Source organism: Astyanax mexicanus, chromosome 1 (genome assembly GCF_023375975.1).
Source record: "Astyanax mexicanus isolate ESR-SI-001 chromosome 1, AstMex3_surface, whole genome shotgun sequence".
NCBI classification, from domain to species: domain Eukaryota; kingdom Metazoa; phylum Chordata; class Actinopteri; order Characiformes; family Acestrorhamphidae; genus Astyanax; species Astyanax mexicanus.
Window position 1 is genome coordinate 99,430,571 of NC_064408.1, and position 24,684 is coordinate 99,455,254.

Consider the following 24,684-nt stretch of genomic DNA (forward strand, 5'->3'; position numbering starts at 1 on the left):
TTAGCTGTAAGAATGAATAGGAATAAGAATGGATGACAAGAATACAAAAAAAGAAAATGGAAAAGGTAAAAACGACTAAATTTGCTATTGGGGCAGTGGTGGCTCAGCGGTTAGAGCACCAGACCATCCACAACAAAGTTGTGGGATCGATTCCTGGGTTTGGAAGGCCATAACTGTTGGGCCCTTAACCCTCAATGCCCCCATGTGCCACAGCATTGGACACATGTTCTTACAAAATCACTGTGTGTCCAGTGTATGTCTGTTTGTACAGCACATATGCAATAAAGGCAGAGGCCAAACTCCATATGTGCCCAACACAAGTATGGTGTATATCAGGGGTGTTCAAACTACGGCCAGCAGGCCATTATTTTAGGTATTTTAGAAATAAATAGAAAGTTGGCCCCTATTAAGCAGGTTTTTTATAATGTGGGATTCAAAGTTTGAACGCTAGGTGTCGCTATGACATAGACCCTAAAATCTAAAACACTGGCAACTCCAAAGAAACAGAAAATAGGACAGCAAATGCAGAAGATTTCAGGCACGTTGGGAACAATTTATATTTTTTAACTGAGTTCAAAGGGAAGTGTGTATGTCAGAAATCAGTTGGTGTAATAAGGAAGTATAACATTAATGAACATTATGAAATGAAACATTAAAGATTTAGTTTACACAACACTGTCAAAGATAGATAAAGATATTAAAACAAGTAAAATGACGTGTAAATGAGTGTAATCAAAAAAAAGTATTATTATAAGCAGCATATTTCCTTATTTCTTTAATTACAGAGTCTGTGGCCTGTGACTGAACATATATTTCTCCTTCTAGCCCCCAATAAGAAAGGTTTGGACACCCCTGCTGTATACTGTTGTCTAAACTTCTCTATAAAGAACCAGCCCTGACAAAGTATAGCCACAATTATGCATATCAACTGAGCAAAAGTACAGTGGATGTGCATGCTTTGAAATGTACAATCGTGATTAATGTATATTAAATGTATGAATAATAAAACACATTTTTTGGATGTAAAATGTAAGATATAGCATTTAATTTCCAAATAAGAATGACACACTTAGCAGCATATGCTTTCTTATTCTTTCCAAAACACTATATGCCATGTGTACAATACATAGTAACAAAATAGTATGCCATCAAGTATCTATGAATGAATGAATGAAAATAAATAAATAAATAACCATTACTAACCACAGAAATGGGTCTGGTAAGGGACACGTGGAGAAGCTTTGTCCAGAGGAAACTTGTAGTGAATAAGAGCAGCCAGGGACACAATCTGGACAAGGCAAATTGACAGTCAGCACTTACTAAATAAACAAAATAATGAATTATGTAAGAATCCTTACATTTCCTCAAGAGCAGAATTTCTGCTGTATTTACCTCATTGTGGTGGGTCTTTGGGTTCTGAACTGTCTTCAGGCTGATAGACATGACAACCAGTGGAGGAGGAGTAAGGTCTTTCACCACCGAAATCAGGTCACTTTTCAGAGCAATGGCCTCCACCTTACACCAGCTCATAGGCTGACTGCTAAGTGCTGCAAAGGAATAAAGACAAGTTCCAAGATTAAAACAGTTTGTAGCATATGAGGAAGCAGGGAAACATACTTTTAAAGCACACTCACTAGGGGTTTTAATGTCAAGCCAACATGGCCCACGGATCTTTCTGCTGAGGAGGAGGTGCTCCAAGCTTGAAGTGTTGGTACCAAACACATGGGAGAAGGTAGTGCCCTTCAGGTCAGATGGCAGCTGGGGCATCTCAGCCTAATAAAAAAAAAATACATAAAAGCACATTTAAACTTAAAATGAGTCACTGTTTTATTCTCTTTTCTGCTGGAGAAAACAGACTGCCTCTGCCAGCTTTGGATTGCACTAGCAGACCTACCAACCAAAGGTAGGTCTGCTACCCCCAGGTAGGTGCTTATCCCCACTATACACTTTATTATACCGTATCGGTACTGCACTGTCCTGTCTTTAAATGGTCTCGTCTTTTGTATTTATTGTTATTTAGTGTTATAATTTTATAATTTTATGTTGCACTGTCGTCACTCCTGCACTTTATGTTGTCTATTGCTTGTTGTTCTATGTTGCACCATGGTTCCGGAGGAACGTAATTTCATCACACTGTGTACCTGTACTCAGATGTAATGACAATAAAAGCCTCTTGACTTGACTTGACCAAAAGAATTTTATGAGTACTGTATATTTGTACTGTATTATATTACAGCAGTTTTGATGCTTTTTCATACATTTTTTTTTATTTCGATCCCATTTCTCCTTAATTTACAAAGCCAATAACCCAACTAACAAATAACCCCTAACACTAGTGATGCCCCAACACACCAGGAGGGTGAAGACTAGCACATGCCTCCTCAGATACATGTGAACTCTGACCCCGCCTCTTTTCAAACGGCTGCTGATGTAGCTTTGCTGAGCAGCCAGCGCACTCTGAGGAAAGCCCAGCGGCTCTGTTCTGATACATCAGCTCACAGGCGGCTTGTGCTGATCGGCATCACCCTAACAATGATGAGGGGAAAGAGCGCCATCTACCACAGAAACTCTCTACAGTATTATTAAGGTCTTTGACTGAAGTGAGAAGCTAGGCAGGGCAGGGCAGGGCAAGGTGGTGGGGTGAAAATTAAGCGCTCTGATTGGCCAAACTAGCAAAATGCAAGATAAAATGAGGTCAAATGCATGTTATTCAAAACACATACAAGTTGGCAGGTCTGCACTACACCCATCCCACTGCATCTACTCACAGAGTATCGCACTTCTAGGTACTCGCACTGGGTAGGCACATCTGGAATCTCAAAGGCGTAGTTTTTCTCCACTTTCTATTGGGGGAGCAAAAACAAAAAAATAATACCATTAATATTTTTGAAATGAAGTCAACTGATACATTTCAACACAGAGATTTTACCAAAGATAAAAAGACAGGCGTCACTGCACTTACCTTGGACTTAAATTTCATGATTTTGAATTTTTCTGACAGGCTGTTAAACTCTTGGTAAACGTCCATCATTCCAACAGGAACATCTGTCACCTCACCAGTCTGCAGGTTCACTTTCTATTAGAGAACAAAAATTATATATTTAAAGTGTACATTCACATTCAGATGTACACGGTCTTTAAATAAACAACTTTCATAGAATTAGTGTATGCTTTGTAAACTCACATTCTCCCGTGGCAAGAAGTACATAGTTCTTTCAATGTTCTTCACAGCCACACAACAGCTGACATGGGCTTTAGCTGACTCTATCCACACCTTGCCGAATAAGTACACCACACCTGCAGCCAAAAACAATAATTAACATTTATTAAGCAAACTATTAAGGCACAATCTCTGAAATATTATTAAAGGCTGTTATGTGAGAATGTCTAGACGGATACCAGAAAGCTGATAATCAGAACCAATATCTAATCAAATGCTTTGATTCTTGATACCACTTTTAATACAACAAAACATAAATAAAACCAGTTTACTGTTAAGCTATGTATGTCTGTATGTGTGTGTGTGTGCGTGTTCCCCCGCGACACCTTTTTTCCTTAAGCTCTATTGTATCAAAGCCCCCAAAACTTATTTACCCAGGACCAGTACCATCATATTTTCAGAAAGGTGATATAAAACTTATCGATTCTTTTGACATCCCTATCCTAAAGTTACCAGTGCAAATTACTGGAGGAGACACTCCCTGAACACTGGGATGTACCCACTATGATTGGATTTAATGCTTCATATGCACACGAAAGCCTTTAGAGAGGTATTTATTATTATAGCAAATGTCAAAATTATGATTACAATGCAGAATTTTTAACTGTTAAGTAAGCAGAGCAGTAAAGAGACTTGCCTGGCTGGTTATACTGGTCTTCAAAGGCATCCAGCCAGTAAAAGCGGAAAACCATTTCTCCATCTGGACCCTCCACCAATGGGAGCTGGCTAGAATCCACCTGCACCTCCACAGGAGCTTCATCAGCCTCCTCCTCCTCCATTTTCTCCCAGCAGGATCCTCCCACCATGCCTGACCTAAAGGAAGAGTGAGAAGAGTAGCATTAGACCAGCCTATTAAAATCGCCACTCGCACTAACACACTAACTTACTAACGCAAGACTAGCATGTTTCAAATCTTTACTGGACCAGTAGACATTGTTACATATTACTCACAGCAAACTAGACCAAGCTCTGTAACTAAAACAATCTTATTGTATGACCATACTTCATATTATTTAGTCACAGGTTTAAAACTAACAATAAAAAAAAAAAAAAACACAGATTATAAATAATTAAAATAATCATCAGTAGGGGTGTAACGGTACATGTACCATCACAGTAAGGGGGTCACGGATCAGTTTGTATTATTGCACGCAGAATACACAGTACAGGCAGTCTATAGGAGACTTTTGGAAGCAATGAATGTAAAAATATGTTTTTGCCTGTCTTTTTTCAGTGTGCTCCGTCTCTCTCTAGTAATATGCTTAGAAAAAAAAAATTGTAGTTTAAGCAGTTAAAGTAATGCTGTTGTTTTTGTTTTAAATAAAGAGCTACACTGATGCTGATTACTTGTTTCAACAAGATTCAAAAGATTGAGCCTCTCATGATGACAGTAAGAGAGAAGCCTGGATTCAAGCATTTAATAATAAAAGAGGTCAAGCCCTGTTTCAACATTTCATCCCAAAAAACAAAACATGCTTTTAAAGAAGTTCCAGTGTTATTATGAAGTTAATAAAAGGTAAGGTTGTACAGAACGACCAGATACTTTATTTTTTCCACCAAACGTACCGACCGTGAGGTTTATAACGAGGTGTGAACCAAACCATGAATTTTTTGTACCCCTATGCCCCTAATCACCACCATATAAGGTTTGAATATGGGCATGTGCACATGTACCCATCCAACTCTAGGAAATGGGACCCAAACTCACTTTAACACCTCTTCTTGTGGTTCAGTTTTGGGCTCTACTTTAACAATAGGCTCAGGTTCTGCCTCCACTTTAACCGTCACTTTCTTCTGTTCCTCAGCACCTAGGTCCATTGGCTCATCAAAGTCCATTTCATCAAAATCCAACGAGTCACCGACTGGAGGAGAAAATGAAGATGATCTTAGAAAACAAAACTGCTTTACAACTGGATGGATGTAACATTTAGTTTAACTGCATAAGATTCACTGACAAATAAACAAACAAAAAAATATATACCTTCCTCAGGTTCCTCCACCTTTAGCTTTTTGGTCTGGACAGAGGGAGCTGGTTTAGAGGCTGGCCTTGGTGAGGGTTCAGTTGGAGGGGGGCATGGGACTGTGAGTCTGGGCTTTGATACTGGGGCAGTTGGTGACTCCTGTAATGAGTGGAAAGATTATTTAATATAAAAAAAACTGCTTCAAAACAAGCGTCACAGTTACTCCTTACTAAACGAAGCCTAAATATACAGCAACTTCTACTGAATTTCAGCTCATATGTTAGAATTGTGTACACAGAGTAACGATTCTTAAAATATGTATTTGTTAAATTTGTACACACTTTGAGCCTAAAGAAACATGTTAGGGAAAAAAACAAATTACCTTGGGAGTCTGTGATTTGACAGAAAAGGGGTTCATGGGGGATCCCAGTGCTTTCTTCTTCTTCAAGGTAATGACCGGTGGTGGAGTGAGCACTGGTTTCTGCAAGAGATACAACTTTTTAATAAAAATAAAAAAAAAACAGCTCATCTATTTGCATTTGGGGCAAAAAAGACCATCAGACACTTCACCTCAGAGTGCAGATCTTGTAGAATATCTCCCAGAAGATCATCTTTGGACAGGTCAACGTCTTTCTACAATCCAGACAACAGAGAAAAGAGGTTTTATGAAAGAGGCCATACAAGCACACTACTACACTAAGAACTCTAAATCAAGTGGTCCTTTGTAAAGGTTGAAACTTCTGATAAACAAAAGATAGCACAGAAAACAGTGACTCACCTCTGTAGGCCTTTTGACATTGCTGTTCATAAACATACTCTTTATGCTGTTGGGTTTACTGACTGCCAACTTCTTAGCATTCTTGTTCTCTTTTGACCCGCCTCCTTGACCCGATTTCCCTGTTAACAGAAAAATTACATTACTGGATATTTACACATCAAACAATAGTTATTTTTCCTTTACGCTCTTTCGTGCTTAAATACCTTTAGGGCCTTTTTCCGCCACATTATCCTCCAGTTCCTCATCAAAGATCTCTCTGCCATCCTCCACATAGCCTGTTCCATCTGAAGTTGAAAGACAGATAAATGAGAAAAGATGAGATATAATAATCTTTAATCTGTCCCTCAGCAGAATGATTGCATATATGCACATAAACATTATAAATAAGGATTTTTTTTTTCAAATACTAACTGTTCATGTGTACAAATAAAGTACAAATAAATATGCAGTAAAGGTTCAAATATCTTTTAAACTTTAAACTTACTCAAGGAAATGTAAATATATTCTGATTTCTTATATAATATAATTATATTCTTGTATAATGCACACTGTCAGTTCATGCTGGAAGACTTACCATCATCAATAATCCAGTCATCATCCTGCCTGTCCCGCACCATTTTCGAGTACTGCTCCTCATCCACTTCCTCATACACACTGGAGATGTCCTCAACCTTTGAGAAGGAAAGACAGAAAGATTAAAAATAAAGAAATAAATAAAAGCAAACAGAAAATGCACATACATCTTTACACACATGCACACCCCTCGGTGTGTCACTCACCTCATATTTTATTTTCTCTCCCTTCTTTGCTCTCTTGAGCTGCTCCAGTGCGGACTTGCGGCCCACTTTTTCTCGTTTCTCCCGTCTGGAACGGGATGCAGCAAGACCACAGCTGTCTGCATCATCTGTAGAATTAATTAATTTTTAATTAATATAACCTCAAGTAGAGTCCATGAGCAAAAACATGAATCCTTTTCTTATCCTCTTAATCTACTGCTTATTTTTAAATAGCCATATAACTGTCATATGTTTTGTTGTGGTCCTTGTTTTCGTGTTGCCTGAAAACCTTGAAAAAAATAGTTTGGAGATTATTTGAGGAAGGTGTCTTTTTACTGGGACCAAGTTGGGCTTTCCAATTATTACAAATGTGGGCCACATTATTACAATCCACCTTAATTTCACATGGGTCCACATAGGTTAAATCCTCCTGGTGCCATTACTGACATTAATTTGTGGGGCAAACATGGAAATTGTGTACAAAACTTTCTGGTACTAAGTTGGGATACCTATGGGAGTCCTATGTTGGCATGTTACCTTGAGGACATGTCCGTTTCCATTCATCTTGTAGGTTTGCTGGGTTAGTGCTGGAGATAAATTAGCTCATTTTAAAAATGGTCTGTTCCAAACATGTAACCATTAAATATTAAAATATATGTTATGCAATTGCTGTTGTAATTTGTTTTACATCAGATTTAGCTTCAAAATATTTACAATCATGTTCCCACAAGAAGAAACAAACTTTAAAGAGCTGCTCATTTTAAAATTTCAATTTTAATTTGGGATCAATATCCAGAAATCTTGGCTCTAATGGGTTAATTTCACAAGGGTACCCCTGAGTGCCCATTACTGACATTTATATGTGGGGCAAACATGGAACCAGTGGGAAAACCATTCAGGAAGCCAGTTTTTGATACTTATACACATCTATGTGGGTATGTTATCTGGAGCCCATAGTAACATATGCCCATGTTTATTTATCTTGCCTTAATATAGAATGTAAGTTTGCTGGGTTAGTGCTGGAGATAAAATAGAAGTGTATTATTATTAAGTGCATTATTTGCTTCTACAGGTCTGTTCAACCAATTAACCATTCAAACACTTCAATTAATGTTTTATGTAACTATTTCTGACCTGATTTCTAGAAGAAAATGTTAAAATATACGTTAAGAAATTGCTGTTGTAATTTGTGTTACATCAGGATTTTACCTTTAAGTTATTTACAATCATGTTCCCACAGGAAGAAACAAACATTAAATGAGCTAGCCTAATCGTTTTCAAATAAAAAAATTAATTTGGTATCAATATCCAGAAGTGGGTCTGGGCTCTAATGGGTTAATTTTCCCTGAGTGTCCATTACTTACATTCATATGTGGAGCAAACATGTGACCTGTGGACAAAACTTTCAGGTAACGTTACCAGGTTCGGTTATGCATACATACTCCTAAAGTTACATAACCACAGAGGGCATGTTATCTGGAACGCTAGCATGGCTAGCTAGAATATCAGACCGAGAACAAGCCCGGCAGCTATCACAATAACAAGCCTGCTACGTTAGCTAACCTACCTTGCTAGATAACTAACTTAGCAACAAGCTAACAACGTCACTGACGGAAACAAAATGCTAGCTAGCGCTGCTAACTTGCTGCTAATGTGTCCAGCATTTAGGTTATGTTAGGTTAGGTATGTTTTTAGATACTGAACTTAAACTAGCTAGCCAGTTTAAATATATGCAGGTTACTAGCAAGCTACTGCTGCTGTTTGGAGGAAATTATTGAGAAAATTAATTAATTTATAATAATTATTGGTCAATAATGCTGCATTTTCACCACTTCAGAAACATACAGAGAAACTAGCTAACTAGCTGTTAGTTAGCGTAGCCAGCAGACCCTCAGGGAAACATCTAGCGTTAGCTATCGTTAACTAACGGTACTAGCTATAGCTAGTTTAGCTCGCTAGGTTTTTTTAGCTAACGTGTGGTTAAGAAGTCAAGTTCACCTTCCTGACTGGAAGACCCAACGCTCGATTATGAGCCCAGGTGGGTTTAAAAGCACAAAACAATGACTACCATTGAAACACCAGACCTGCAGCTCGGTGTTAACAGCAGTAGTTACTGTAGTAAGATACACTCTAATAATTATACCATATTACATTAGTAAATAAACTGAAAACAGCATTTCTGTGCTGTTCTCTCTATAGAAACCTAATTCTAGGTTAGCTGCAAAAGCACGAAACATTCCCACCAAATAAAACCACTAAACACCACTCACCGTAATCCCCACCGTCTGCGTCTTTATCTGGATTTGAAACTGGAGCCATCTTCTTATCTAAGTTGTATTATAAATTATAAAATATCAAAATTTCCGATGAATCCGAGGACAAACCCAAAACAACGGATTACGCGCCAAACCTTCCCGGGGAAACTCATATGCCGGATATGTCGCAAAGACCGTCCAACCAATAGGAGCTGAGATACACTGAGCGATGCACTTCCCTTCGCGTCCTGTAGAGGGGGCTTCAGGGATTCAGAAATCACTAATTTACAGAAATGTACATGGAGTAAAGTATGTGCATACCATAGACTGTATGTGGGTCTGCTCTGGACCCACTAAGACTTACTAAGGATAAGTGGATAAATAGATGGATTGATGGATGTCCCCCTTATCTTGTGTTTCTGTTTATTTGTACCCAAATTATATTGATTACATAGTACAAACCTGTATTGGTATAATAACTAAATTAACCATTAATATATCACAGCAACTACTTTATAGACAAGTAAACCAACCTTTTTTAAATTCACATCAAATTAACTACAGTTTGCAACATTGTTATTTAGGTAGAAATCCTAAAATAACATAAGTAATATTTGGTTGAGTCAGGATAGGTACGGACCAGCTATTATTAAGAAACAAATCTTGCTGGTTGCAAACAATCCAGATGGTATTCGTTTTGCAGGGGGTACTGGGGTTAATTTCTCTTTTATGGTGGGTCCTCTGTGATTTTATTCCGGCCCAGAACGACCATGTATGTGTTTTTGTCACCTCGTGTTTATTTAAAAAATAGCCACTGCCACGTGCCTTAAGTACACTCCACAGAGATCCACGTAAGCACAACAGCAAGTGGAAATGGAGGAGCTACTGAATGTGATGTCATGGGAAATAAAAAAAAACTCACTACACCTGAGAAACTAATCCTGCCTGGGTAGGGCTTTAGACTATATTTTTCTTTCTATGGAAAATCTTCCCTGTCAGATAAACGTCCCCAAAATGGTTTGTTACAAAATCCTGAATTGGTATATTGAGTTTAATTAAATTGGACACTTGCACCTAAAATGTGCATGTGTGTCTTTTTATTATATTGTACTCTAAAAAAAGGTCTGCGGTATTGCCCTTCTTTTTTTTACACTAAACGAATCTTTTGGATGTGAATGAGTTAAAATAAGATTAAGCGTCTCCTATTGGCCTAAAAAGAAAGACGATGTTTCTTGTCCAATCGGATTCTCGTATGTAAATCAGGGAGAAACTGAGGCGGACTTGCTGATTGGTCCTCCCTCTGCTTCGATTCTGCCCCAATCCGCTGGGCTTTGTGCTTGTTGTGATGGAGAGTATGGAGGAGACAGCACTGATGGTCCAGGGCTAGGCTGCGAGCTGTCGTGTTCTGCTTAGACTGGGGCAGAAGGGGCAGCAGGGAGGGTCCGAGAGGGGCAGAAGGGGGAGACTGGGCGGGAGGAAGGCTTGTTGGAGTGCTGAAGGAGAGCAGCTCCGGTAAGGGTGGAAACAGAGCAGCTGGGAAACTGATGCTGAGTCAGAGACAGGTGGACCAGCGGCCTTTTGTCTGTGGAGCCTCCAGCCAGCCAAGATGGAGGAGCTGGAACACACCTGCCCCCAGCCTCGCACGGTGAGGGAGAGCAGCTCTGTGTGTGTGTGGAGTGTGGGAGTGTGTGGGAGTGAGGAGGGAGGCTGGCAGGCTGGGGTTGCTGTGTGTTGAGTCTCTTGGGTACTCCAGCATTATCCCTGATAATGACTGTTAGGGATGGATGGGGTGGTGCAGGTGGTGGATGTGTGTGTGTGTGTGTGTGTGTGGGGGGGGGGGTGTTGGAGGGTGTTGTCATTTTGTCAAGGTTGATCTGACATTGGTAGCTATACAGCAGCAGTGGCTACAGAGTTTGCTGAGTAGTGATGTGAAGGGTGTGTGTATGTGTGTGAGAGAGAAACTGCCCAGGCTATTATTCTGCCATGAAGAGCTGTAGTTTAATCCCTGCATGTGCCAGATGTTTTCTGTTAGTTTCAGCCAGAAGTTTAGCTCAGCAGAAGCTGCTTTCTGCTTAGGCTGCTCCTTTAGGAGCTGATCAATTTGTGGTCTTCTGACCAACAGTGTCAAAATATATTGCGGTATATTCAATTGTAATCCCTTTATTTATTGTGAGAAGAATTGTATTGCCAAATTTTTGACTCAGTTCTGCTAAACACCTGTGTTACTCAATCCTCGTACTGGAGGCACAACCCAGTATATCAAAGAATATCAACATCATGTGTTGATTCTTAAAACAACACAGTATTGATATTTAACTATTCAATTGACAGAAAAGATTGTTAGCAGACAGTGGTTCATTTTGTGTTGTGTTTAAACCCTGCCCACAAAATCTACTCTTCTGATTGCTTAGAAAATGTAACTTCTCTTTTAATCAGATTTTATGAGAAGTAGGGAATGATAATATTGTGTTTTCTAATAGTTTATTTAAAAAATCGCAATATATCATCCTGCTTTTTCTGTGTAGTGTTTAAAATCTGGCCACTATATAGAATAAGAATGATGACTTGCAATGAAAACTTTTTATCTATTTAAAAATATGGTAGTGTTTTTTTTTATTATTATTACAGTTTTCCTAAAGTCTGATTTAAACAATTACAATACAATTGCCTTGCTTACAGTATCACAGTATATTGCGATATATTGGATCTGTGTTTCTCAACCCTGGTCCTGGAGGCACACTGCCCTGCAATTTTCAGTGTTTTACCTCCTCGTTTTACCCTTTAACTAGGGGTGTAAGAAAATAATTGTTGTATCTAAGTATATCAACATTGTTTTGCAATTCTATATCGATTCTCAAAACATAGTATTGATTTTTATTATTAGATTGACAAGGAAAGATTGTTAGCAGAGTGTTGTACTCCGATTTATTAAAATCTACTGTTCTGATTGCTTAGAAAATGTCACTTCTTCTTTACTTAGATTTTATAAATAATTCTAAATACTAATATTGTGTTTTCCTAACATTTGATTTAAAAATCCTAATATATCATCTCGCTTTCTGTTATGACCCCGTGGAGCGTCAGACCATAACCGAAAACAGCTCTCTCTTGATGTCCTCTGCAGGACCAAACACCTGATGCTGTGTGTGAAGGAACCAGAATACGTTTTATTAGAAGGAATGGGTAAATTTGGTTTCAGGGGTGAGCATAGGCCAAAATAACAAGCAGAACTACTAAGAAACACACAAATGACTAAATCTGAAAAAAGAGAATAAAGAAAACTCTCCTGCTTTCAAACCAGGAGAAAAGGTATTAAAACATTGCACAAATTTCCAACTTGAAAAAAGGTAGCGAATGGGTGTGCCCTGTTAGCCTGAGAAGTATGTTTTTCCAGGTCGTCAAAGGGGAGGAGCCCTAAAGGTCTCTCTCCCAGGTCAGGTTTTTCTATGCCCCTTTATAGGAAATTTCTGGTGGCCAATCCCAGTACTGCACCTATGGAAACGGACACAAAAACACAAAAACCTGATCAAGCTAATCAGCTAATTAACAATCCAATATTAATATAAAGTGTGGGTTAAAGCAAGAGATGCGCTAAATGTTCAGGGCAGTGGTTTTTTGTTATCCTCCTTCTGCTCACCTTGATCATTCTGCTCACCTTGGTCATTCTGCTCATCAGCATCCTGTAAGCACTCTTTTACTGTTACTGTGGGGACTCATGTTTCCTTCATGGAGAACAAGTGGTATCATGAGGACTTCTCAGAGTCAGCACACCTCAACTGCTGAACACATCAAAAACACCCCTTCTAATGTCCGTATTCAGCTCCTTTCAGCTGCATCCACTGCTGATGCTTACACAGCTGTGCAAATTCAAACACACAATTTGTTAAGTTAATGTAGAGAAGTTTACATGTGAACCTAATGGCTAAGGCCTAATGCCAGGCGTGGACTTGCGGAGTATATAGTAGGGTTGCAGAATATATAATTTTAGCATCATCATTGCAATGTGGGTGTGTGCAATAGTCACACTGCAGTAGATGCAATGCCATAAAATACTAAAAAAATGTTTTGTTCTCTTCTCTGTTCTAGCCGTGACATATCTACCAAAGGCGTGTTGTATATGTGTCCAGCATCACTTACTTTATTTCATTCTTGGATACAGGGCATTATTCATATCATGAAATGTGGAAAAAGTTATTGGTGAAAATTCATCCAATTCATCCAATATTTTGCAATTATCCAATACCTTTGGGATGAGTTGGGGCGAGGTGGGATAATGATCGTCCAACATCCTGACCTCACTAATGATCTTGTCACTGAGTGGAATCAAAGTCTCATAGCAATTATTTAAAGTTTTGTAAAAAGTCCTCACTAGGCAGTAGAGATAATTATGCCAACAAAAGAAAAATCAACTCTTATTAACTACTGTTGATTTCAGAACAAACTATAAATGAGCATGAGTTTTCCAGTAGTTGCTTGTTCATATTGAGCTTCACAATACTGGAAAAAACAGACAATATTTTGTTATTCTGCGACATACAGTACATTGCAATATTAAGTAACACATACATCTTCACTAGAAGTTATAAGAAGGCAATAATAATGTCCACATGTCATGATATTAATAATATACTAACGAAGACTGGAGTAAAATAATTGGTTTTGGCAGATATAGATACATCATGGAAAATGACAAGAAGACATATTTTTCTTTTGTGTCATGCACCAAAAAAAGCTTACATTTTAAAATTAGCCTTAGATAACATTGCACATCCTGTGATGTGACTATTCAGCATGCTCATGTAGTGTAGTGCTGGATGATACTAATAAGTATCAGATGGTTTTTAATGGCTATTATTATTTTTTTTACACACAGTGTGTTAGGAAAAAGCATGGAGACAAGACAGCTATAACTACAATAAGCAAAAAATAAATAAAACAGTACAATCACACTAGTATAGAAGATAAGACAACCAGTGCTGCTGATAAATATAACCATGCATGTTTCCTGTTGGTATCTCTGAGAGGGCACTCCCCAGGTATTTCCTGAGTACACAGATGGTCACCATAGTATCAACTCCCTGATGTCAGGAAGGTTATAATGCAAAAGTGGTATGCATTATGCAGATCTGAACTTTGCGTTATTTCGTCTATGCATTATACATAGCGGATTTAAATATCAAATCAATAGCAGCTGTTTAGCTGTTACAGTCCGTGCTGACACACATTGTGTCCACAGAAGTATCTCTTGATTGTTTTTACCCTCTGCAGTCCTCTGCTCTACTGTTCTATATTGATGCTCTTAATTCCTACTCAGAGGTGATCCTGGCAAAGAGATTGATTTATCTGAACTTCCTGGTGCTATTACGCGAGTGTGTGTGTGTGTTTGTCTTTTTGTCTTACCTTGTGTTACACTAGGCCGTAATGGTCTGTCATCAGACACTATCTCTCTCTCAGCAAACCTGTTAGCAAGCGAATCGATCTCTAGCATATAGAGGCCTTGTCTTCTGTTAATAATCCAGACAGGAAAGTCCCAAAAAAAAGCCTGTTTGTGTAAAATATCTACCTTTTTCTATATTTTTGTAAATAAAAATCCAGCTGTTTTTCAGTGGTTTAAACTGGTATTTGATGGTCAAAGTGGTTAAAAAGCTGGATATCCAGGTGGAACCATACATTATATAATACTGGGGGAGTGCCATATCATATCGTATGCGATAATATCGCCAACATTTTTTTTTGTCATTCTATTTTGAATTTGTTTGGCTCCTTACTGTATTTACTTTTAATTGTTCGTTTGCAGATTATATGCCTACACTTACGTTTTATGGTAGATTTTTGTTGGTACATTTCTTTATTTTTCTTACATTTTTTATTTAAAGAAAATCAGAGTTGTGATAAGTTACTGTTTGCAGTTTTTTTTTCTACTGAGTGTATAAAACTGTCATTTATACTAAGTAAAGCTTTGTTTTATTTATATTTATTTTGTTAAAGTAGTAAATTATATTCTTCAAATAAATTGTAAAAAATAAATATATTTTTTTCTGCTAAGGATATCGTTATCACCCTGAAATGTTGTGATTATTATTTTAGAGCCGTATCACCCACCCCTATTCTATACTGTAAAAAAATCCAACTTAGTGAAGTTGAGTCAGCAAGAAAACATTTATGGGAATGTGATTTTTCCAGCAAGGATTAGTTATAATTTCTAGTTAATATGTTCTAGTGATGTACATTTTATTAGTATCAGTAAATAAACGTTAAAACTTTGGACAGATATTTACATGTTACTGCATATATATTTTTGCTTAATAATATATTAACACATGACCTCGACACATATATCAAAAAGTATCCGCTGTCAACAACCCTCAAAACTACTATTTTAGCACTATCCCTAATTTGCACATCAGCATAAATGTTATCTATTTCAGTTGACCACATGCGTTCAAATGTGCTTTGTTGAAATAGCTGCATACTGATTGTAATGTAGACTTCCTTTCAGATCTCTGGATGATGCTACAATTGTTTTTTCCCCCCAAAGCTCAGGATGAGTGCAAAGGTCAATAGTTTTTCTGGTGTCTACTCCAATAACTCAGTAACAGAACTCCTGTGAAAGTGGTCATATGTTAATGCGTTTATGGCTCTTATGTTTGATGTCACCACTATAAATTAAGAACAAACTGTTTTTGCTGCTTAGTTTGCATACATATTGAACAGGGAACCATACATGGTTTAAGCATTATCAGTGTTTGCATAGTTCTTGCATAATCTTCAAATAAAAAACAGGAAATGTTTGGTTATAATATGGACCACATAACCTATGAAATAAGCACAATGTGTAGCATAAGGAAGAATGTAGTTTCATACTTTTGGGGCTTACAATATAAGAATAAATGGGATTAGGAACTACTTGTTGTAAGAAGCATACTGTATTTAGTTTTCTCATATAATTCTTCTTTTTTTGTGTTGTAGACACTCATAGAGCCTGCTATATTCGCCAAAGAGACAAGCTGCGAGTGTCGAGCTCCCCATGAGAAACTGACTGTTGACCAGGCCCGGCTTGGCACCCCTGGTCAGTTTGTCTTTTCTTACCCATCTCCCACCTTCTTCTTCCTTGCCGTATCATTCCATCATCCCTCTCTCCCTTCATTCAGAAAGCTGATGCAGTTCTCTGGGTTACTGTGGGTCAGGAGTGGAGGGTATGTAGATGAGCTTTGCAGTCCACTGGGATGGTAGCCCAGGGAGAGAGAGTGAAGGGCTCATTGGCTTCCCCTTTCAGACCCTGACCCAGATTCTCCCATTAGTGCCTTACACTTTGCACAAAACACTCCCACAGGGAGCTGCCAGGGAGCCTTTAGTAAAAATTAGTTAAACATGAGGAAATAGGGGAAAGACAGTGACTGATGTGATTAAGAAAGCTGAGAAATGGTTTGGTTTGGTTGGTAATGGGAATAAAATTAAAGCTTGGCCTTAACCCAGATGTATTTAGTTAGCCAAGCCATGCTTGTTATTCAAGTTTGCTTTTAAGGTTTTTACTTGCAGTGAAAGTTTACATCCCACCAAAAAGCATTGTGCAAATTAAAAGCTTAAATAAAGCATTTACTTAACATGATTTATGTGGTTTTTGACACTATATGACACTGTATCTGTAAAAATTTACAAATGCACCGATAAAAGCAGGCTTCAACTAATAGGCTAATATGTGGTTTACATAAAACAATGGACAAAATTGATATGCAAAAATGAAGCACAAATATGACTACATAAAGCACAGATCTGACTGTACATATCATAGCAGGGCATAATTTACAGCATCACATTTGATGACAGCAATTGAACTGTAACGTGAGCTGTGTATTAATAGCAAGCAAAACAGTCACATTATATTTCCAGTAGTAATGCACATTTATATAGCCTAAACTATAAACAAAACAAGACTGATGTTCCTGACTAAAGTCATTACTGAAATACTTGTAAAAAAGCATGTCTATTACAAGCATAGGCAAGCATATAAACTAGCTACAAATGTTTATGTACGGTAGCATGGAGCTAGCCTTATCTTTTTGGAAATTTGCTTTAATGCACCAAAAAAAAAAAAAAACATTAAAACTTTTCCATATTAAATATTGGCATACAGTGAAATGCCCACCGTTTGACTGCATCTGTTCCTTAATGTATATAAAGTTGTAAAAACAGATTGATTTTTCAACTTTAAGGTTAGCCTTTAGCTTAGCATGAATACGGTCTGCGTACTGTGGTATACCAAAAGCATCAGACTTATTGTTGTTGTTGTTTTTTTATTTTATTTTTTTCAGTTAATTATTTTTCTATTATTTTTTATTGGTCTTTATTTTTTATTATTCTAATTATGTATTTCTTAATCTGACTGCTTTAAGTGTTTTTTAAAAAAAAGTTTTTTTTTTTTTATCTTAATTTATTTTCCTTTTTAATGTTTTTGCCATTAATTTGTTATTGTTTTGTTTATTAAGTTTTATTTATTTTAGTTTAACCTTGATTTTAATATTTTTTATTTTATTTTTCAGTCTCTTTAAGTTGTAAATGCTCAACTGCATTAAAAATGAGGGTTACTCTCAATGTGTTCCAGAGTGAAAATAAATATTGATTGATTGTTTGATTGATTTACATACATTTGAATCTCTTTTATAACATAACTACTATTGGGTTTGACCCTGATGCACCAATGTATTTATTTTTTTGCTTTTCCAGTCCTAAATGTTTAATTTCTTTTCTCTCCTCAGTGGACAGGCCTGTGCGTGTGTATGCAGATGGAATCTTTGACCTTTTCCATTCTGGTCATGCCCGCGCTCTGATGCAGGCCAAGAATCTCTTCCCCAATTCATATCTTATAGTTGGAGGTAAAGTTAAATATTATCAAAAAACACATTTTACTAATGTGCTGTTTTTATCCTTTGTTTTACTAGAACATGCTGAGTATCTGTTTGTTTGTTTCTCTGCTTATTTGTATGCAGTGTGCAGTGATGAGCTCACCCACAAATACAAGGGCTTCACGGTGATGACAGAAGATGAACGGTATGAAGCTTTGAGGCACTGCCGTTATGTGGATGAAGTGGTGCGTGACGCGCCCTGGACGCTAACTCAGGAGTTCCTGGAGAAACACAAGGTCTGTTGTAGTAAAGCTCATGCTGCTGCTATTTCGTATCAGCCTTGTCAGTTTCATATCAGTGTTAAATACTTTTTAAAGCTTGTGTAGGATTATTGTTTCTATTTTTCACAGATTGACTTTGTTGCACATGATGATATCCCATACTCCTCAGCTGGATCTGAGGATGTGTACAAGCATATTAAGGAAGCAGGTGAGGAAAAACTCTCTATCCTAAGTGAATGTTTACAGCTACATGCAAACGTTTGGATGCCTCCTGTTAAAATGATGTTTGGGTAGTTTTCTAAAGGAAAATAATTAAACAAATCGTCTACTTATTTATTTGCTGAACATTATTTTTGGAGTAAAAACAAAATGTGTAAAATGTACCATGTAGTTTTTTATATTACATATTATATGCCAGTCTGTTACATAAAGCAAGTAAACAGTGTGTTTTCTTTTGATGATTTGTAGATGATTTGATGATTAGCAGCTATTCAACCAAAAAAAATTCTGTAACTTGCAGCAAGATTTAACTGACATAACGAAAGGACACTTAACACAACATTCAGCGTGCCTTTTTATCATATAATCACACCACATATTAAGCCCTATCCAGATGGGGTTAGTTTCTCAGGGGGACGTCTCTGAAAAATATTTCAGACTTCTACTCAGTGATAAAACTCTTGCATCCGGACTGCAATTTAAAAAAGAGGAGGACCAGTGAGTTTTTCGGTTTTCTTGGTCACATGACATCGCGTTCAGTAGCTCCTCCATTTCTACTCGCTGCTACGTGGATCTCCGTGCTGTAATTATGCTGTGTAGCAGTGGACAAATAGCTGTTTTATTAAACGCGAGGTGACGAAACTCAGAGATGTGAGTCCGGAGTTCAGCAAAAAACTGTAGGTAATTCAGCCTGTAATTTTCTCAGAGTACATCTGAAAAAAACACACGGTCGTTCCGGACGAGAAAATTACCCCAGCACCCCCTGAGAAACTAATCCCATCCGGATAGGGCTTAAAACACAAAAAAATATTTGAAACCTTTCTATTTGTGGCCTTTCTATTTTAATATCAAATGAATTCCATATGATCCAAAGAGAAACCTTCCCATTGACTGAATATACAAACATAAATAATTAGCTGTATCTTAATAGCAGTATTATCAAGGCTTACATGTTAAAAACTACTAATAAAACAAATAAATAAACTGTGAGCATGGGTGCCCGAAAGTTTGCATACTGCTGTATGTTTGCAGTGTGTTTTTCGTGTGTATCAGGCCTGGTCTAACATATGTCAGTGTCTCAGGTATGTTTGTGCCCACTCAAAGGACAGAGGGGATTTCTACATCTGACCTGATCACTCGTATAGTGAGGGACTACGATGTCTACGCCAGACGCAACCTGCAGAGAGGATACACGGCCAAGGAGCTGAATGTCAGCTACATCAATGTAAATATATTAGCTTTTTAAGTGCCTTAATTAGGAACATTCCAGTGTAATGGAGTTGCTGGCTATAAGCCAAATGGATCTCAAATCCCTGAATTTTATTGAGCTGTATAGGGTGAAGTTTTCCACTCTGTATTTAGCAGACATTGAGCAGTAAATGCAATCAGACACTTTCCCCATCAGCATGTCAGAATTTACCAGTCAGATTAAAGTAGCAGTCCTTAAGATTATTTCTTTTAAATGGGAAGCATATGTATTACTGAGTGTGGAAAGGACAATTCATCCCAATTATTCATTGTAAAAAACAGGGTGACTGGTTGGTCATCCTAGGAGTATTTCTTGCCACTATGGCTTTTGTCTTTTACTGATTAAATCATTTGCCACACTGTTGATGTTGTTTATACAAGAGCTACTGCGAACATGGAGAAACCAGAACAGCAAACTCAGTCTTCACCACAGAATTAGAACGGAAGAGAGCACAACATGTAGCAGCTTCTCTTTGCTGGAGAAATCAGTTTTAGTTTTTTTTTCTGAGATTTAAAAGATTTGCTATAGAATCTTAAAACACACATCCGTGTTCCTGTTCCTCTGTGTGACTCTGGCAGGAAAAGAAATACCGCTTGCAGAACCAGGTGGACAGGATGAAGGAGAAGGTGCGAACGGTGGAGGAGAAGTCCAAGCACTTTGTGTACAGAGTCGAGGAGAAGAGCCATGACCTCATCCAGAAATGGGAGGAGAAATCTCGGGAGTTCATCGGGAACTTCCTGGAGCTCTTCGGTCCTGATGGGACTTGGGTAAGCCTGTGTTCTGTAGTAAAGTCTGGGAGAATCCGCACTGCTGGCCCAGAGGCCTTAAGCTTATCTTCATCCTCAAGTCACATGGGTCTGCAGAGCTGCCTTTAATCAGGCAAGTGCAGGGAAGTAAAAAAAAATTATAATCTGGTTGTATCAGCGAATCAGGGTGGTGCAGGGGTGTCCAGCTCCAGGCAATTAGTTTAGGGGTGGGAATGTTAGATTAATGACTATTCTTGAACATTCACTTTTTTCATTTTAACAAAGTGTTTAAACATTTTAAATACAAGAACATATTGTTATGCATTTAAGATTAAAAAACTACATCACTGAAGACTGATTAAGCCTTTTGTGTTTTAAGGTATTATGTGATTTGACAGTAACACACAACATATATTTTAAATAATTAGATTTCCATGTTTTGATTTAACCGCAGTTCCTCCAGTGCAGCACTCCAGCACCATTTTTTGTTTTTTCAGCTTAAACACACCTGATTCAGTTTTAGTGAGCATGGAAATTACTAAACCAGTGGTCTCCAACCCTCATCTTAGTCCCCATACACACAAATCTGTTTTTCGGCCTGCCATCCACAAGAAAAACATTACTGAAATGATGAAAATTGAGCCTGAAACTTGCACAGCATCTTGACTGTTCTTGTTGTCTCTGGGATTAGCAGATAAATAAATTGTTTACAGCTTAATTTCATTTTACTCTCACATTACAGAACACAGAGAAGGGGGAAAAATGTGTTCAGATTTTTAGCAGTACGGTTGTTTGTTCTCCTTTTCATTGTGTTTTGATGCTAATTTGTATGAGGTATGATCGTCCTCTGCTGGGCTGGCATGTTAATTTCAGCATTTTTGAGTGGAATTACATAGTGATGGTAAACAATGGGCTTTTGGAAGTTTGAATGAAAAGAATTGGTAAATAATTTGATCATGTGAGACGTTTGAATCATCAGCCACCGTGGTGGTGGGCAGTCAGGCACTTGTTAGCATTTAAGTTCAAAATGATCCCAAACAGCAAATCTTGGTCTTTTTGGAGAGATTTCACAAATGCCTATGGTTTGACAAATTATAATCAATAAATAATAAAGTAATGCAGCATGTGTGTGTTTTTGCTCCACAAAAACACTGTTACAATACTTTGGCAAGTTTGGCATTGTTGTTCTGTTGACAACAAATGTTTCTGAGATCAGGCATGTACCAAAATATGCAAAGAGATAACACTGTGATTCAAATGCGATTCAGTTTAAATCTAAGCTTCGAGACATCACTAGTATTGTGTTACTGTGTGGACGGGGATATTTTGGAAACGTTGCTGGTGTGGATGGGGCCTCGGACAGCTACGTGCCTGCAGGCTTCAACCCAATTTACCCCATTTAGCCAGTCAAGGACTTCTGAAGACAGTAATTATTGGATCAGCTAGGGAGAATCAAGGTTAAATTTAAAGCCTGAGAGAATGTAAGCTCTCCGAGAGGAGGGTTGGAGACCACTGCACTGAGGCACCGTTCACATGGATGCAGATGTCTTTAAAGTCTTTAGCTCCTTGACACCACTGGTAAAACGTATTTATAGATTAATGATTCTGATTAGTTTTGGCCTTCTTTTCACATGAAAATGGGGCATTTTAAAAATGCTCTCCAAAGTTAATTTTTTGGAAATGCTCATAACAGTGCATGCATGTTTCTGCCTGAACCTCATATACCTCCTTTCTAGATAGTTCTAGATTGTAGATTTCGACATATGAATAATTGTGCGACACATTAAAACCTCTCATTTCTATGAGCAAGTATCCGATTTAAAACTGTTTTGCCAATATGCAAATATTATTAAATTAAATTATTTTAAGTTTTGTTCCCTGTACCATTAATTTCCCAGACCTGTTTCTTACTTTTTACTTACTTGTCCTCGTTCTCCTTCTCAGAAGCAGATGTTTCAAGAACGAAGTGGCCGTATGATTCAGGCTTTTTCCCCACATGGCTCACCCGGCAGCAGCCCACCCAGAGACTTCTCTCCATCCCGCTCGCCCTCGCCCCCGTCCCGCTGGGCCATCGCCAGAACCTCTCCTCCCTCCTCCCCGAAAGGTGCCTCCGCCTCCATGAGCAGCATGAGCGAGGGTGACGAGGACGAGAAGTGAGGCCAAAACTGTCATACACTTATCCAGCACACACACACCCTCTCTTCCTCACCTGTACACTCCTACACACACCGGCAGCAATGACTAGTTCACACAAGTATCCTCATGGGAATCTAGTGTAAATATACTGAATGCAATACAGGATGGATCGTTTACCTGACGATATCGAGTACGAACAAACGAAAGCCATTGCAAAACCTCTTCTCCTCAGAGAGAGCAGATTTAAGAGAAAAGGGTTAAAAGAGAGCGAGGACTTTCTGAATGATTTGCCCTCTTATTGCTCAGGTTGGACTGAAATGTAAAGACTGTAATATCATTGCCTGTAATATCACTTTTTGGTCAAAGGTTGTTTGTTTTTTCAGCATATTGTCACTGTCTTATCAAAACCTAATCTTAAACTGTAATCCATAACATAAACTTTTCTTCTTATGCTATTTAGCATCAAAAGCTGTCCTTTTTACACACTGTGGACATTTCACAGAGTGGACCAAAAGAAATGGTCCAAATTTAATAAATTAATATGTGAATAAAATCATATTACATTAATATGCATCAAAAATAATCTTGTTTATTGCTTTTCCCTAACGCTTCCATTGTTTTGTTATGACAGCGAAAAAATTTCAAGGACAAATAGCTGTCAAGCATCACAGCTACTCAATATCATTTCTGTTGCACAGCGCTCTTCATTAAAGTACAGAACATATATTCATGGTGTTCTACTGAACGAGTGAAGCTATTTAAGCACCAACATTGACATGAGGGTGTATTACTGTTACCTCCACAATCCAAAAATACTCACTCTGTGATAAAATTTACAATATAATCAGGCAATATAGGATCTTGTATATCAAGCCTTTTTAGAAATGCTCAGCCTTCTCATTTAGTTTTGGTTGCAGAGAAGTTCATTTGTCTTTTCAAAATAACTAAACATTTGATCCCCTTTTGTGGGAGCAGAGAAACTATTTTGGTTCCCTGTGAATTACAGCACTTTCACTGTAAACGAGTAACGGTTAAAAATAATCACTGAGCTGTCCACCCTGCTGTGCCCCCTTATCACCTAATCACTAGCGCAACGCTGAACTAGAGATGTCCTAGTAAATGCACTGTATGTAATCTTGCACTCTGTACAAACTTTGAAACGTGTCTTTTTATTTGTAATATTATTTTCTATGTATCATTGAAAAAAAATGCCTTCAAACTGTAAATAAAGAATAAAAACATGGAACAACTAAAGTCAGAGCTGTTTTCTAATACATCTTTAAGACTTAAAGGAGAACTCCGGTGTGAAATGGACATTTGGTGTATTGAAACGTAATAAAGGTACTTACCTTTGTTGAAAAGCCCACCTCCATTCTCCCAAAGCTTTCTGAGATCCAGTATTTTGTGCACTTTGCCCAAACAGGCTTTTAGAATGAGTTAGACAGGGCTTTTCACACCATTATCCAGGCTCAAAGTAGTTCCACACTTCAATGGTAGAATCTGGAGAGCCCTGACATTTAAAACAAGGCATTTAGAACAGTAAAACTGCTCAAGAAGTTTATTTAAAGCTGCTGTTTACATCCCACAGCGTGGGTAAATCTGCCATCTTAAATTTGTCACAATAAGTCAACCATAGAGCATGAATAGTAAAGTTTTTTTGAGCAATGTTTATGTAATTTGTTTTTGGTTATTTGCATTTTAATATCGACAGTAATTAGATATTTTCAGCAACAGCTGGAATTCATGCATTTCCAAGGAATTAATTTTGCAAGCTGCTCAACTATCTTACCTATTTGTTCGTGCTCAACGGCCAAACAGTTCTTTTTTAAATTTTGACACTTTTTTTTCATTGTATTTAAGTTTATGTTCTGCTTCTTTATTATCCAGCTACATTGAGCTGAAGAGCTAAAGAGCAGAAAGGCACCACCCCACTAAAGGAAACACTTTACACCCTCATTTCTGGACAAGATACAGAACTAACCAACATTATTACACTATTACATGATTATGAACCGTTATTTTTGGGGTAAAATTACACATAAATGTTACTTAAATTGTTGGACTTATTCTTCAATGAGGTAGAGAAGTAGGAACTGCACAGAGCTTACTGCATTACGATTATGAACAGGGGAAAAATACTCATTACTTGGTAATATGGTAGAGATTGTGGTTTATTTAGGTAGATGTGGTAAACAGATGAATACCCTCATTGCAATACAT

The 24,684-nt window shown here is 37.7% G+C and overlaps 2 protein-coding genes across 5 annotated transcripts in view; one reads left to right on the forward strand and one right to left on the reverse strand.

Annotated features, from left to right (window-relative positions):
* pola1 (polymerase (DNA directed), alpha 1) overlaps positions 1 to 9,174 on the reverse strand; it is an 80,775-nt gene extending 71,601 nt beyond the window's left edge. For both annotated transcript variants that reach the window (XM_049486507.1, XM_049486503.1), the window contains exons 1-16: positions 9,006 to 9,174; positions 6,739 to 6,863; positions 6,534 to 6,630; positions 6,163 to 6,243; positions 5,960 to 6,078; positions 5,752 to 5,814; positions 5,564 to 5,662; positions 5,202 to 5,340; positions 4,929 to 5,082; positions 3,858 to 4,033; positions 3,185 to 3,297; positions 2,963 to 3,076; positions 2,769 to 2,843; positions 1,635 to 1,773; positions 1,393 to 1,547; positions 1,204 to 1,288 (exon numbers count right to left, since the gene is read on the reverse strand). In XM_049486507.1, the coding sequence (XP_049342464.1) occupies positions 1,204 to 1,288; positions 1,393 to 1,547; positions 1,635 to 1,773; positions 2,769 to 2,843; positions 2,963 to 3,076; positions 3,185 to 3,297; positions 3,858 to 4,033; positions 4,929 to 5,082; positions 5,202 to 5,340; positions 5,564 to 5,662; positions 5,752 to 5,814; positions 5,960 to 6,078; positions 6,163 to 6,243; positions 6,534 to 6,630; positions 6,739 to 6,863; positions 9,006 to 9,054 (1,783 nt within the window). In that variant the 5' untranslated portion in view covers positions 9,055 to 9,174. The remainder of the gene's footprint in view (positions 1 to 1,203; positions 1,289 to 1,392; positions 1,548 to 1,634; positions 1,774 to 2,768; positions 2,844 to 2,962; positions 3,077 to 3,184; positions 3,298 to 3,857; positions 4,034 to 4,928; positions 5,083 to 5,201; positions 5,341 to 5,563; positions 5,663 to 5,751; positions 5,815 to 5,959; positions 6,079 to 6,162; positions 6,244 to 6,533; positions 6,631 to 6,738; positions 6,864 to 9,005) is intronic.
* A 1,155-nt stretch (positions 9,175 to 10,329) lies between these two features.
* On the forward strand, positions 10,330 to 23,718 carry pcyt1ba (phosphate cytidylyltransferase 1B, choline a). 3 transcript variants are annotated; one of them, XM_049486516.1, is made up of 9 exons: positions 10,331 to 10,635; positions 15,490 to 15,546; positions 15,960 to 16,059; positions 17,747 to 17,863; positions 17,978 to 18,129; positions 18,244 to 18,322; positions 19,416 to 19,558; positions 20,161 to 20,349; positions 22,273 to 23,718. In XM_049486516.1, exons 2-9 carry the CDS (start codon positions 15,535 to 15,537, stop codon positions 22,483 to 22,485), a joined length of 1,005 nt encoding a protein of 334 aa, XP_049342473.1. In that variant the 5' UTR covers positions 10,331 to 10,635; positions 15,490 to 15,534; the 3' UTR covers positions 22,486 to 23,718. The 3 variants fall into 3 exon arrangements, with proteins under 3 accessions (XP_007252357.1, XP_049342473.1, XP_007252355.1); XM_007252295.4 differs by lacking the exon at positions 15,490 to 15,546 and having other exon boundaries at positions 10,330 to 10,635; positions 19,443 to 19,558; XM_007252293.4 differs by lacking the exon at positions 15,490 to 15,546.
* The last annotated feature ends 966 nt before the right edge of the window (positions 23,719 to 24,684 follow it).